Genomic DNA, 15,631 nt, shown 5'->3' on the forward strand with positions numbered 1-15,631 from the left:
CTTGCAAGTGTCACCCCCAGGGCTCAGTGGGGGCCAGCTGCAGCCGACTCGGGGGCCAGTGTCAGTGCAGACCTGGTGTGGAGGGGCGCTGCTGTGACAGGTGCTCAGCAGGAAGCTACGGCCTCGGTCATCACGGTTGTCACTGTACGTAGCAAAAACCAGATGGAGGGAAACATGTCCTGGGAATCAGAAGGCAGACAAAGTGATGTGTGCAGTTTAAAAGGGGAGGGCTTATGGAAATTTGGCTACATTATTCAGATTGTCTACGTAGATAAAATGGACTGGAATTTTTGTCTACTGTACTTTTGTCATGCTTTCAGTGGACACCAACTGTACACATGATGAACAAAACATGGGCCGTCCCTTCTGGAAGATTACAGTTCATATAGAATGGATTGTAGTTCAGGGTATGGAGCCCCAACCAAACCAAACCCACTGCCATTGAGTAGGATCTGACTCACAGTGACCTCTCCTTGGGTTTCTAAAGCAGTATCACTATGGAAGTAGATTGCCCAACCTTATTTGCGAGGAGTGGCTGGTGGGTTTGAACCCCCAGCTTTCTGGTTAGCAGTCAAATGCCTTAGGCACTACGCCACCAAAGGTCCTATGGAGCCCCTGGGGGTGCAAATGGTTAACACACTTGGCTACTAACCAGAAGGTTGAGAGTTTAAGTCAACCCAGAAGAAGAAAGTCTTGGTGATTAACTTGCACAAAGTCAGCCATTAAAAAATCCTAGGACACACACTGCTGCTCTGACACACATGGATGCCATCAGTCAGAGTGAGTAAAATGTGGGAACACAATGAAGGGTGCTGGATGTACAAAGCCAGCTTTAGTATCTGTAATGTAAGCCCTATGGTTGGAAAGCTGAAAACAAGGCCGCGATTCGGAAGCAGAGGAAGAGGACAACATTGTTACCACAGATAAGACCTCCCCTGATGCGCGGGTTTCAAACAGGCTTGAAACTAATAAGCCACCCATTACAAAGGATATAGTTGGGACTTCATTCAGAGTTGATGACTTAAGCTCGTCGCTGTTGTGTTCAGAGTACACAGTCACAATGTCAAACAATTAGAGGAAACACTGTTCCCCACTAAAGCCTGCCTCAGGAACATGAAAACCTCCAGGTGGGTTGATTTTCCTTTCAGGTGAGGTAAGAAAGATGGCATACCCTGCTGGTCATTTCCTGGGCATGCTTGCCTATTCTGCGTAGTACTTAGGTTCCATTATTTGCTTTTACTTTCTTTTTTCTTAGTATTTTAAGTTGATTGTGGTTTCAGTAAAAAGTTTAGAGGACAAGTTAGTTTTCCATTCAACAATGTATACACATTTTGTTTCATGATATCAGTTGCAGTTTCCTCAGTGTAACAGCACTCTTCCCACTTCCTCCCTGTGTCCACCAGTTCCATTTGTCCTTCTTTCCTGCCCCTTCCTGCCTTCTGAGCTTTGTCTTTGAGCAAACACTGCCCTTTTAGTCTTGCATCGTTCATTGTTCTGAGGAGCCTGTTCCTCAAGGTTGTCACTGTTCACTTTATAGACCTGTCTATTGTTTGCCTGAAAGGTGATCCCAAGGGGTAGGTTCAGTTCCAGGTTGGAAGAATGCCCCAGGATTCTACCATGCTCCATCAGACCAGTAAGTCTGGTCTTTTTTATGATCTTAAATTTTGTTCTACATTTTTCTCCCATTCTGTCCAGAACTTTCTGTGGTCCTGATTCCTTTTTTTTTCTTTTTTAAAAATACTGTGAAATGTTTGATATAGATAGGGTTATAAACAAAAGATTAAATTTCTTCCATGTACAACCCTGTCAAACAAATAGGCAACTTAAAGGATTCAACAATTTACCTGAGAAGGATAAATCTTTTACTATCTCATCTACAAAAAGAAAAATCTCAGCCCCTTGATTCCTGTGTGAACTGCTGTCCTTGCCTGTGTCTAGATGCTCCCTCAAGTAATCAGTAATTTTGCCCATTCCTGTCATCAGAATCCTGGCAGCTCGGATGCTGTCTGTTCTATAGGCGCTATCCTATAGCGGTTTATTGAATGAGTTAATGAATTATTATTTAGCAAACATTTATCTGGTTCTCATTATATGCCATACTCTGTTCTAAGCACTTTCCAAACTCAGTCTCTTCTCTTTGCTTGAGATGATATGATAAATTAGAAACCAGAATCCAGTTGCCATGGAGTTGATCCTGACTCATGGCAACTCCATATAAGTTAGAGAAGACCTGGGTTCCACAGAGTTTTTAGTGGCTGGATTTTGGAGGGAGATCACCAGCTCTTCCTTCTGAGGACCTCTGGGTGGATTTGAACCTCCAGCCTTTCAGTTAGCAGCCTAGCCCAGCATGGCCCATTGCACCACCCAGGGACTCCTATGGCAAGTTAGGGAATGTGAAAATCAGAACTGCAACTCTTTCACCACCATACCACTCACTCCCTACCCCCAACACGGCTTCTGTTTGCTTTACCCAGCATGCCACTGCCACCCTCAAGGCTCGACGAACACTGTATGTGACCAAATAACTGGACAGTGTCCCTGCCACGGAGAGGTGGCTGGCCGCCACTGTGATCAGTGCCTGGCTGGCTATTTTGGATTTCCTGACTGCCACCCTTGCCCCTGTAATGGGTTTGCTGAGCTATGTGACCCAGAAACAGGGGCATGCTTCAATTGTGGAGGTTTTACAACTGGTCCAAACTGTGAAAGGTATGGAATTGATGCACTCTAATTTTTTATTTTTTCTTTTGTTCAGCTCCCATCACATTGTCTGGGAAACCACTAAGTAGAGACTCAATAGTATTTAAGGGTGAAATGAAGGCTATGGGGGGTGTGGGGTAGGGGGAGTAGAATATCATTTCATTGTCCTTCAAAATCATTTTATGAACCAGAAAATATTTGATTAAATCAATAACACATGTTTTCCTGGAACTTTGCTTTTCATGTTTCTGAAATGTGATATATAAATTCAGGGCTATTGTATCGAATTCCATGGCTATACTTTGGGACTTTTACTGTAAAACAAAAAATGCTTTTACAGAACATATAAGCATCTCCTAAAATATTGAATCTTGTAAGTCATACCATCCAACAACATAGCAAATCCACATTGGCTAATATGTGTACTTGCCCAGGGAACTTTTTGGAAAAAGGAAATTGCCTTGACAGGTGCCTCGATGGTTACTATGGAAATCCTTCTTCAGGACAATCCTGCCATCCTTGCCTGTGTCCAGATGCTCCCTCAAGTAATCAGTATTTTGCCCATTCCTGTTATCAGAATCCTGGGAGCTCAGATATAATCTGCAATTGTCTTCAAGGTTATGCAGGTATGTGGCATAGAGCATCGTGACCTTTCCTTCTGTCCCACACTCCAGAAAAAACCAAACTCACTGCTGTCAATTTGTTCCCAACTTATAGTGACCCCCATTGATTTTCCTAGACTGTAAATCTTTACGGAAGTAGATCGCCCCGTCTTCTTTCCATGGGAGCAGCTGATAGGTTTGAACCACTGACCTTCTGGGTAGCAGTCAAGTGCCTTATCCACTACGCCACCAGAGTTGTCTGTCCCACACTGCTAGCTGAAAAATGATCACATGTTCATAATATATCTTCCTGGGACCAAAGAGTGGTGCAGAATATGGAAAAAGTGAACAGTTAGAAGATACATCTTGGTAGATTGCTGCTTTACCAAGCAAAGAATTAGAATGATTCAAAACCTAATGACTGAGTCAACCACTCATTCTACTGAGCTGGAACTGTTTCTAAATATAGCTCTAGAAAACCAAGTGACTGAATGAGATCAAATTAATTTTTTATTATTTTATTTTTTATTATGTATTATTTTATTAATGTATTTACATATCAATTTTTATTATTTAAGGTTATTTTTGTTGTTGTTGTTACATGCCATTGAGTTGGACCCGACTCACAGGGACCCCTCCTACAATTTCTGAGGCAGTATCACTACAGAAGTTGATTGACCAACCTTCCTTCTGAGTAGTGGCTGGTGGGTTTGAACCGCCAGCCTTCTGGTTATAACTTAAACAATTAAAAAGTAAATATTTAATCAGTCAAATGCTTTTTGGGGGTATAATACTAAGCAATCAGCTTGACTGATGTTTCAAAGATTTATTTAATTTTTGGAGATGTCTTGACGCAGTGTTTTAGGCTCTGGGTGTTTTGTGTTTTGGCCCTGGGTGGCACAGATGGTCAACTGCTGGCCTACTAAGCAAAAGACCAGCAGGTTGAACCCACCCAGAGATGCCTCAGAGGAAAGGCAATCTGCTTTGGAAAGGCCTGAGCCATGAAAACCCTGTGGAGTGCAGTGCTACCCTGAAGGCATGGGGTTGCCTGGAATCACCTGGAAAGCAAATTACCAGCTCTTTCTTTATTTCTTTTTGTAGACACTGTGTAAGTCTTAATATAGAATGTATACCTGTCACTCAATCAAAAATTTTGTTTTGAAGAGTTTTAGCATAAGCATGGTTATATAATGCAAACAAAAAATCTTATGAATTCTACTTGTTTTAATCATACTTAGAAAAGATGATTATTATTTTCTTCAGTGGCAACTACCTACATGATAATAAATTATATGGCTAATCTTTCTGTTGTTGTTGTTACTTCTAAGGTTGCACCTGTCTCTATTTAATTCTTCTCTCCTCAGTTCCTTCTCCATGCCTAGTTTGGCTTAGTTGGTCAGTTTTTTGGAACTGAGACCATGTTTTTGGCTACAAGATTATATCTAAACGGGATAAAACAAAATATGGAGATTGCCACAGACTGGGCATCCAAACAACCGCAGTTGCCTAGTGGTTGGGAAGACAAAGAGTATTGTATATAAGCAATGGTTTCTCCACCTAGTACTTAATGAAATCACCCTTAAGGGTCCATACATCAAGTAGTAAAAGACCCTCAACTCACCCATCTTCACTTCCACATGCATGTCTCAGGAAGTTGCCATTTGGTTTTTGAGTTCAAGGCTGCATGATGGTGTTCATTTTAACCATGTTGTACTTCTAGGACCAGGTAAGGGTTAGGAAGCATCAGGGACAACAGGAACTAGATTAGCTTTGGGTCCCAAGCACACTAGGGTGACCTTGGTCATATAAGGACTTGGGAATCATGTGCCCACAGCTCCACAGTTTTTGAAGAAAGACTGGAATCCATCTGGATTTTGAAGGAAGACTGGAATTCATCAAGGTCTTTTTAGCTCTGAATAATCTTTTTGTTCTCTGAATAGGTAATAAATAAAAATGAATATTTACTTTTAATTGAGAACACGTTTCCTTATTCATCCCAAATGTGTGGCTTCTCATCATGCCAGAGGAGCTGCAGTTATTCTTCTTTTACAAGCCTCATCCCTGCATCCCATCCCCCTAGACACACTCCTCTCATCCCACGCCTTCTTCCTCCCCACCCTCTCACAGGTATTCAGTGTGGAGAATGCTCTGCTGGTTTCTATGGAAATCCAAGAATTTCAGGAGCACCTTGTCGGCCATGTGACTGCAATGACAACATTGATGTAACTGATCCAGAGGCCTGCAGCCGGGTCACAGGGGAGTGCCTGAGATGTCTGCACAACACTCAGGGCCCCAACTGCCAGCTCTGCAAACCAGGTCACTTTGGATCAGCCCTCAATCAGACCTGCAGAAGTAAGTCTGCAGGGCTCCCAGTAGGTAATGTGGTGATTAAAATCAGCTGGAAGACATGGTATCAGCTCCCCCAAGCTTATTTCAGTTGGTCCAGTCCCAGCAAGCAAAAGTAGCACCCATTGGATAATGGAGCCGCTGCACTAGACTCATTACTGAAAACACTGCGTGAAATGCAGCCACCCTAAGCATTTTCAGATGTGGCTGCAATGAGCTCACTGGTGTTACTGGTTTGCCTTTTGTGACTTTTGTCTTTAACACCTGTCCTAGTGGATTCGGTACATTGTTTCTCAGAGTGTGGACCTCAGTGCAGCTGTGACCAAATAATGGGGCAGGAAATGGGAATTAGGAGCATGCAGATTCCTGGTTGTGCCTCCAACCCACTGCATGGGAATCTCTGAGAGTGGGGCCCAGGGATCTGCACCATAACAAATTCATGAAGTGACTTGAATGTAAAATACAAGACGCATTGATTTAGAAGACTGACAAGGGCTTGAGTCTATGATAAAGAAAGAGAGAGGATAAACTGCATGTTTTTTAGAGAGATTTTAAATTTTTTATTTCACCCAAGTCAGTTGAGTCCACCATTTTTTCCAGATTGTTTAACTAAGTGGAACTTTGGTGAGTAAGCAAAAGGTGAGCAGTGGGGTGATCCTGATGGTGGGCTCTTGAAACATAGTAAGTTCAGTTGTATGAAATCAAAAACAATTGAATGGGTTCAACATACTTAGATTCTTTGATAAATTCTATACAATTATTAAGAATCCCTGTGTCACACACACAGTTCAGTGCTCCATTACCAGCCAAAAGGTTGGCAGTTTGAACCCACCCAGAGGCACCTTGTAAGACAGGCCCGGTGACCTGCTTCTGAAAGTTCACAGTCTATGGAGCACAGTTCTATTCTGGACACCTGGGGTCACTGTTAGTCAGAATTGACTGGAAGGCAGTTGGAGACATGATATATGCAGACCTAAAAAGCTGTTTGCATAGTTTGCTAAATGCTGGCAGTATCATTAGTTTTTACCTCTGACAACTGCTTAACCACTTTATGATCTTAGGATGCTCCTGCCACCCTTCTGGCGTGAATCCCTCCGAGTGTCCCTCTGGTCAAGGACCCTGCCTCTGTGATCCTGCCACTGGCTCCTGCCCGTGTCTGCCAAATGTCACTGGCCTGGCCTGTGACCGCTGTGCTGACGGATACTGGAATCTGGTCCCTGGCAGAGGATGTCAGTTATGTGACTGTGATGCCCGAACTTCTCAAAGTAGCCACTGTGACCAGGCAAGATACTTAAAACTTTCTAGTGTGCTCAGTCTAAGAACTGTTGGTGAGACATAGTTCCCAATATGTAAAGAACAGTTTCTTTATTGACTGCTAACCAGAAGGCTGGTGGTTCAAACCCACCAGCCACTCCTCAAAAGGAAGGTTGGGCAATCTACTTCCGTAGTGATACCACCTCAGAAACCCAAGGAGGGGTCACTATGAGTTGGATCCAACTCCACAGCACATAACAACAACAATAATAACAAAATGTTCTAGACAGAATCAGCCCTACACAGGGATAGAGTTGGCATTTATCAAGGAATGGAAAGCACCATAGAAAGATGAGAATCTCAATGTTAAGCTTTGCCTGTGGAGTTTTCTCTAGTCCTCTACTTTGGCCAATGAGAACATTTTAAGTTGGTTCCTGTGCCCCTTTAACATATCCCCATTATTATAGATTTCTTGTTTTTGTTTTTTTTTTTTGAGCACTTCTTTACTTTCTGGCACTGCAAGATCCTCCCAACTCATCTGGTATATATAAATATACATAAATAGTCAGCCATTTCTCCAAGGAACCTTGGTACCTTTTGAAGAGCAGTATTAGAAAGCAAGGAGCTCTGGTAGCATGGTGCCTAAGGCACTTGACTGCTAACCAGAAGGTTGGCAGTTCAAACCCACCAGCCACTCCTCGGAAGGAAGGTTGGGCAATCCTACTTCCGTAGTGATACTGCCTCGGAAACCCAAGGAGGGGTCGCTATGAGTCGGGGTTGACTCGACGGCACATAATAACAACAACAACAACATTAGAAAGCAAGACCTGGATGGTCAGTGACCATGCATTTTTTAATGCTCTCCTCCCCTCCCCACACCTGCAGCCAGCACCCATGGAACAAATTGGTAGATTTTCACGTGATTACATGGCTCCCTAATTTGTGAGGGATTTCTAATGTCCATGATGTCACTGTCTGACATGCTTCTTAGAACTTTTGGAAAGCATGATTCTAGCAGCAATTAACGAAGACCACAGTTCAGTCATAGAATCAGAGGTAACCCATGAAAATGAAAATTAGATAGCAATGGTTTAATCAAATAGCCTGTCATAACAAGGGCACTTTGGGTTGTCTGGTCCATAAGCGACCCTTTGGTAAAGATTGTTCCATGATCAGAAAACACTTTCACTGGAGCACAAAGGAAACATGTGGACATTTAAATTCCCAGCTATTAAAACAACCATTGGTAAAGCCCTCTGTGTCAGCCAGGAGGTCCCTAGTGCATTCCAGAGAGATCCAAACAAGCTGTCCAATATTTTCATCAACAGGTTAGGTGGAGTTGAAGAAACACACTTATCAAATTTACAGACATTACTAAGTTGTAAAGTAATATAATAAAGACAGAATATGATTAAAAATATACCAACAGGCTGATAAAATATACCTACATAGGCTGGAAGCAAGAAGATGAAAATTTTATCAGAGTAAAAGTGAAGTTTTGCAATTGGGTTTTAGAGATCTACTGCATAAATACAAAGTGGGAGGGATAACTTGGCACTGACTCACGTGGAAAACATTAGGATTTTTGTTGTGCATAGACAGGCTTTACATGAGCCAGCAGGGCCATAACAGGGCTGCCAATGGGGTGATGCCAGTTCAGGCTAGAGTAGGAAGAGTGCCCTACCCAGTTCAAGGGAGTCATTGTCCCATGGTCCACTGCACTGGCCAGGAGGCCCTAGGAGAATTGTTGTCATTTCTAAGTACCATATATTAATATACTGACAATTAATGTTGACAATATATTGATAAACTAATTTCTGTACAAAGTAAGACAACAGGAAAGTGGGTAGAACCATACTATCCTATGATGAAGGTCTGAAGGGATTAGGAGTGGTTGGTCCATAAAAAAGAAGCAAAGGCAAATTGAAATGGCCATCTCTAATTGGAGAAAGGACTGCAAGAGGGAAGAAGGGGGCAGTCTGTTTTGCGCAACTCTGGAAGGCTGGACTCTGAACAACAGGAATGAGTTACAAGGAGGTAGATTCTGTCACGGTATCAGAAAGCATTGCCCAGTAATCAAGGACAACCAACTTCCCATAACTCCCTATATGTTAGCAGAAGCTAGTGGAGAGGTAACTCCCAAGATGGGTGGAAGCTTGGTAGATCCAAGCTGTTGCTTCATCTAGTTACTTATTCACTGGAAGCATAATTATGAAGTTAGTGTTTAAGCGGGTTTGGTCATGTATACTTTAGAATTATAACAATAGTTATTTGCTTCACATTTTTCTTCTGTTAATTATTCAACCTTCTCAGTTTTCAGAAAAGCTGATCATGAAGCCCAGTCAGGAAGGTGCAGGAAGGTTCAGTTCTTTCCCCAAAACACAATTAAATAAGAGACATTAAACAATTAGGCCTCAAGTCCCCATCCCCCAAAAAATGCTGTTTTGTCAAATAACATAAACTCAATTGAACTAGTCCAATTGGTAAAAACTATATCCTGTATTCCATATTTGGGGAAAGTAATTTCCAAATTAATAGATGAGGGTACGGCCAAGCCTTTGGCCTCTCTCCCTTGTGGGAGAACTCCCATAACTGTACAAAAGAATGTGGCCTGTTTCCCATTAAGTGTTTTTTTTCATGTACATCTGTATATGCTTCCCAATTTGGGGCCACCTGTCCTTGAACAGCTGGAAGCAGGTGGTGTATCCAAGAGCTCTAAGCCAAAACACATGAACTTGTGATCCTTGGTATTGTCGGGGGTGGTTGCTGGCCGTGGGAATTGTCCTTTCTCTGCCTTTGTACAGCTGTATGTTCTAAATCACTGGAGGGAAAAATGTTTCCTATTAAAATGCATTATTTCTTTAGATCATAAAGCTTGTCCATTCCTCACCCATGACTGTTCTCACAGCTTACAGGCCAGTGTCCGTGTAAATTAGGCTATGGCGGGAAACACTGCAATGAGTGCAAGGAAACTTATTATGGTGATCCACCGGGGCCATGCGTTCGTAAGTATTGGTAATTCTGAAAACACTTGGGTATGAGCAACCTGACCCTACCAAGGGTATCTTTCAAACCAACCGAATTTTAAATTCCTTTATTTGGTTGTTGCTTTTAACAATATAGACTTAGAAAATTCACAAAATTTGATCCAAGTTTTGAAAATAATATTTTTGTAGTTCAGCAAATGAGATTATTTTGGCCTTTTTAAAAACTTTTAGCTGAATTAATATTTGTAGCTTATATTAAAATTTCTCAGAGTCATCACAGTGGAACAAGCCTCAGGGGTCATGACTTGTAGCCAATTTTCTGCTATTTGGAAGCAAGTTGAGAAAAAATGACTGCTCAGGATTGAGATACAGGCTGGTCAATTGATCATAGGAAGACAGTAGAGGTGACATTTCCTCACAGTGGCTCTCATGCCTTCAGGTCTATTGTGTATTCACTTATTCATGTACGTAACAAATATTCAGAGTGCCTACCGGGTATTCCAGGTGAACAATCAAGACGAAGACTTCTCATGGAGTTTGTGCTACAGCATCTTCTTTCCACGTATTAGCACTAGTTGTAGGACTTAGAGCCATACTAGCCAGTAGAATTTTCCATGATGATACAAATATTCTACATCTGTGTTGTCCAATGTGGTAGCCACTAGCCTATGTGGCTATTGGGCACTTGAAATGTGGCTAATATAGCTGAGGAATTGAATTTTTTATTTATTTAATTTTAATTAGTTTAAATCTAGATAGCCACATGCAGTTAGTGGCTACCATACCGAACAGCTTAGGTTGAGAGTCTAGGTGGGCCCTAGATGGTAGGATTTTTGATTCTCCCTTTAAAATCAACTTCCAAAGGAAGTCAATCCAAAAAGTGACAGGCATGATGGTCTTTTCATTGTAGTCACCCCTCCAACCACAGATAGTAGTAACATTTTTCTCCTCTCCATTCTTTCATAAATGTATTCTTTTTATTATTCATTTATTTTTATTGTGCTTTAGGTGCAAATTTACAGAGCATATTTGTTTTACATTCAACAGTTCATGCACATATGATTTCACACCTGATTACCATCCCTGACCATAACAAACTCCCTTCCCCTCCAATCCCTGTGATTGCCCCCTCCCTGTGCCTTTTTTCACTATGTGTTCCTGTCTGTCCAACTTTCCCTCTATGGGAATGCTGCCCCTCTGGTGGCTCATGGCTGCTTGCTCTAAGGAGCACATCTCCCTAGAGTAGATGGGTGCATAGCCCTGGGGAAGGTGTTCTATGTGTAGTACTTTCTACTGTTGGGCTGAAAGCCAATCCACATAGTGAGTCCAATTCTAGGCCCGAAGGGTAACGTAGGGCCATAGTCTTGGGGGTTCCACCAGACTCCATCCGACCAGTGATTCTTTTTTTGTGGCTAAAAAACATCTCTGGTAGCATAGTGGCTAAAGCACTTGACTGCTAACCAGAAGGCTGGCGGTTCAAACCCACCAGCCACTCCTCAGAAGGAAGGTTGGGCAATCCTACTTCCGTAGTGATACTGCCTCGGAAACCCAAGAAGGGGTCGCTATGAGTCGGGGCCGACTCGACGGCACATAACAACAACAACAACAAAAACATCACTGTCATGTCCACATCATTCAGATACACATTTCTCAATGATTTTTCCCTGAGTCCTACCTACTCAGTTCTCTAAGTGGAATTTCTTCTTGAAAAACCAGGGAAGAATTTTGGCTCTTGGAAAATCTATCTTAGAGAGCCTCTTCCCTTGTGTCCCTTTAATGTTTCAATAATCTTATTTCATGAAAATGCTTTCATCCTTTTTGCTGACACAGCAGAGGAAATACTAAAATGGTCAACTTGGGCCACAGACTCCCACTCCAGCTCCTGGGAAAGAGAAGCTAGTAAGGGGGAAACTTGGCCTCCAGCCACTGAGGTGACATCGTACCACCCCCATAGGGCCCCTGTGAGCTCTCTGGACCAACTGAATGTGCCAGACTGATGGTACCAGGCTGAGGAGCCTCGTGTGCTAATCCCCTTCTATTCGAAATTGGCAGTATTTTTATTCAAGGTGTAAAATGCTTTTTTAAGTCACTTGTTCCTTACAATTAGTCCAAAGACATAGGCCAATGATTCTCTAACCATTCAGAAATTTCCATGATGCCAATACCCATCCTTCATTCTCAGGCTCAGTCAGAAACCTTATCAATTCAAGTATTATGGGGCATCAGTTGTTATTTTTTAATTATTATTAAAACAAAAGGAATGTTGCCCTCTACTTGAGAATGGAATATTTCTCCTCAAAACATGGAAGACAATATGACTCACCAAACCCAAGCTGGATTGTACTAAATGTGGCCACAGGAATTCTTAGTCTGTGACATGCCTATATCACCCCATGAGACAGACGCAGCAGAGTCATTAACATACTGTCCACCATTTAGGGCCGCCGCATTCCTCCCTCGAATAGATGGAGAACCCACATGTGCGTGCACACATACACACACACAATAAAAATGGCAGCTACTATTTTCCATAGTGCCTAAGGCACTTGACTGCTAACCAGAAGGCTGGTGGTTCAAACCCACAAGCCACTCCTCAGAAGGAAGGTTGGGCAATCTACTTCCATAGTGATACCGCCTTGGAAACCCAAGGAGGGGTCACTATGAGTCAGATCCGACTTGACGGCATATAACAACATTTTCCATACATAAGCCGTGGACTGGCTGGTTAGTAAAATGAAGGAAGGAATGTTGGACTCTCAGCCATTGCACAGATCCCTGCAAGCATCCTGGTTTAACACATTCACCCTAGAAATGTGAGTTGGAGGGATTCTTAGAAGGGAGAAGTGGACTTTGTTCTTAAGTTAATCATAAGCAAAAAGACCAGGTGACATTCTCTGCTCTCCCTCTCTTCCTTTTTAGCATGTGACTGCAACAGGGAAGGTACCCAGACACCAGCCTGTGATGAGGACACAGGCATGTGCCACTGCCGGGAGGGCGTTGGTGGCCAGCGATGCGATCACTGCATCAGGGGTCACAGCCAGGAATTCCCTGCTTGTCTTCGGTGTCACTCATGCTTTGATCAATGGGACCGTACCATTTCTTCCCTCTCGAAAACAGTGCAAGGGTTAATGAGGCTGGCTGTTAACATGGAAGATAAAAGAGGGACCCTGCCCATCTGTGAGGCCAACTTCAAAGGCCTCAGAGAGAACATATCTGAAATAGAAAGGATTTTGAAACATCCTGTTTTCTCATCTGGGGAATTCTTAAGAGTCAAGGATTATCATGACTCTGTTCGGTAAGTTTTGTGCTCTGATCGTAGACAGGTGAATAGACAGATGGTGAGGGTGGTCCAGAGTTTCAGTCTGTTGTACCTGGGGTTGCTATGACTCTGAGCCAGTCGACAGCACCTGACAACAGGAGATGGTCAGCCCCTGATTTCCCTGCACTGCTGCTGAAATTCAACATCCTCAGGGTTCCATTTAGAAATGCACCTATTGTGACTTCAGGGAACTGACAGTCACTCAGTAACCAGGCTGGTTATCTTGCTTGTCTGTCTCTTTCTTACTTAGTTAAGATTTCATGTGATTTTTCCAGAAGCCGTTGATTACAACAAAAAGGGAATCATTAAAAAGTTGATGGAGGACCCCAAGCCCAGCATTGCTGAAGGACAATGAAATTGGAAGCAATTTTTAACACAATGTATTTTTTCAACCATGCACTCAGAAAACTTACTATACTTTCCCTAATTCTTCCATTGTTCAGAAGCCTGTACATGAATATGAAGTCTTATAACAAGTATAATAATTCATTCGAAATTCATTTTAATCACATTTTATGGCATATTTTCCCCTCTTCCTCATCAAACATTTCTTGAGATTAGAATGGTTGGCATGGGGCAGGAGTTAGTAAATCACAGCCCATAAGCCAAATCCAACACACCACCCATTTTTGCAAACCAAATTTCATTGGAACACATTCACACCCATTTATTTACATATTGTCTGTAGCTGCTTTACCTCTACAAAGGCAGAGGTGAGTGGTTTCAACAGACATACTATGGACCCCAGGTGTAACATGTTTACTACCTGGCTCTTTACAGAAAGCTTGCTGACATGCTCTGGGCAAAACCAGAATGAATTATTGGGTATAGTTTACATCCTCACAGGAGCAATCCAGCAAAAAACCAAAATACTGTGATTATATACCCCCAAAAAACAGAATTACCATCAAGTCGATTTCAATTCTTGGTGACCCATGTGTTTCAAAGTAGATCAGTGCTGCAGAGGGTTTTCAATGGCTGTGACCGTTGGGAAGAAAATAGCCAGGCATTTCTTCCAAGTTACCTCTGGGTGGGTTTATATCAGCAATCTTTCAGGTACCATCCAAGCACTCAACTGTTTGTACCACCCAGGGACTCCATATAGCAAAATACTCTCTACCTCAGAAAAAGGTCCTGCATTAAGAAAAGTTGAAGCTGCTTAGAGTTTTATGAATAACACAAGTGTAAATATAAGGCCATTTATTATCAATAGCCAAATATCCCAGGACTATATGGTAATTGCCTGTAAGTCACACAAGGAAGAAGATACAGCCCAGCTGGACTGCTCAGAGGGAGATGAACTCCACCCTGAATGCACCTACAGGGCCCGCAGTGGGGGGTGGGTCAGGTGGCCAATTCCGACTGGCAGGTAGAACAAGCACACCCAGATCCTTCTAAGGACTGTTGCCCTACAGGAAGGTGGGCCCAGTGTCCCTAGATCTTCCCACTTTTCAAGAAATGTCAGACATTTGGATTTTTATGTAAAGTACCCCCATTTTTAAACATTGACAGCTAACCTAATAGTGCTTTTAAAAAGCACTGTAAAGGGGTGGGAAGGGGAGAGCTCTGTACAGGGCACAGAGGGCAAGCTTTGGTCCATGGACCACCAGCTTGTGGTCACATAGATGTAGAAAAATGACAGAGAAAGTGGGACTCAGAAAGAACAATGAACTGATCCACAGTGAACAATCAAGATGAAGAGACAGGGAAACCCAGAGCAGAGCCAGAGGAGAGAACACGAGAAGTAGGCATCCCAGGCTCAGGCCTGCAAGATGAGGAAGGAGGCACCCTGAGCCTCGTCAGCCAAAGCCCAAAGGTGTTTCCCTCTTGGTACACCTGCCAAGCTCCTAGTCCTCTTCAACGCCCACCCAAACACCGCCTCCTCCCTGAAGCCTTCCTTGCCCTCCCCAGAGGAAGGCTTCTGTGTCCTTCGTGTTTCCACCTCTTCTTGGCTCATTTGCTGTTGCCTTACTAGGGGATTCCTGAGGGCAGGGACAGCCTTCTCTTTATGTTTGTATTCTCCAGGCCTGATACAGGTGTAAAATATGTGTTTGCTGAATAAATTACAAAGTCAAAGAGGAGGGAGAGGGTGGAGAACCCTGGGTGTCTTGAGCATAGATTCAGAAATCAAGCAACCTTGTTTCAAATGTGTTTACTAGCTGTATGGCCATAGATTATTTAGTTTCTCCAAGCTTCGCGTTCTTCATGAAGAAAAAGGATAATAGTCTCTTTTTCAAAGAATTCTTATGAGAATTACTCAAGGCAAGCCACTTAGCATGTTGTCTGGCATATAGTAAGTGCCTATTGTTGTTGTTGTTATGTGCCATCAAGTTGGACCTGACTCATAGCGACCCCTCCTTGGGTTTCCAAGGCAGTATCACTACAGAAGTAGATTGCCCCATCTTCCTTCCGAGGAGTGGCTAGTG

The 15,631-nt window shown here is 42.9% G+C and overlaps 1 protein-coding gene across 1 annotated transcript in view; it reads left to right on the plus strand.

The window, feature by feature from the left end:
- Positions 1-15,631, plus strand: part of LAMB4 (laminin subunit beta 4) — a 113,992-nt gene that overhangs the window by 60,289 nt on the left and 38,072 nt on the right. Inside the window, exons 18-24 of the mRNA XM_007945055.1 lie at positions 1-144; positions 2,475-2,706; positions 3,166-3,323; positions 5,427-5,651; positions 6,707-6,927; positions 9,808-9,904; positions 12,806-13,181. Of these exons, the coding sequence (XP_007943246.1) occupies positions 1-144; positions 2,475-2,706; positions 3,166-3,323; positions 5,427-5,651; positions 6,707-6,927; positions 9,808-9,904; positions 12,806-13,181 (1,453 nt within the window). The remainder of the gene's footprint in view (positions 145-2,474; positions 2,707-3,165; positions 3,324-5,426; positions 5,652-6,706; positions 6,928-9,807; positions 9,905-12,805; positions 13,182-15,631) is intronic.

Source organism: Orycteropus afer, unplaced genomic scaffold, assembly GCF_000298275.1.
Source record: "Orycteropus afer afer isolate SDZICR_OR568_19922 unplaced genomic scaffold, OryAfe1.0 scaffold00007, whole genome shotgun sequence".
Classification (NCBI taxonomy): Eukaryota; Metazoa; Chordata; class Mammalia; order Tubulidentata; family Orycteropodidae; genus Orycteropus; species Orycteropus afer.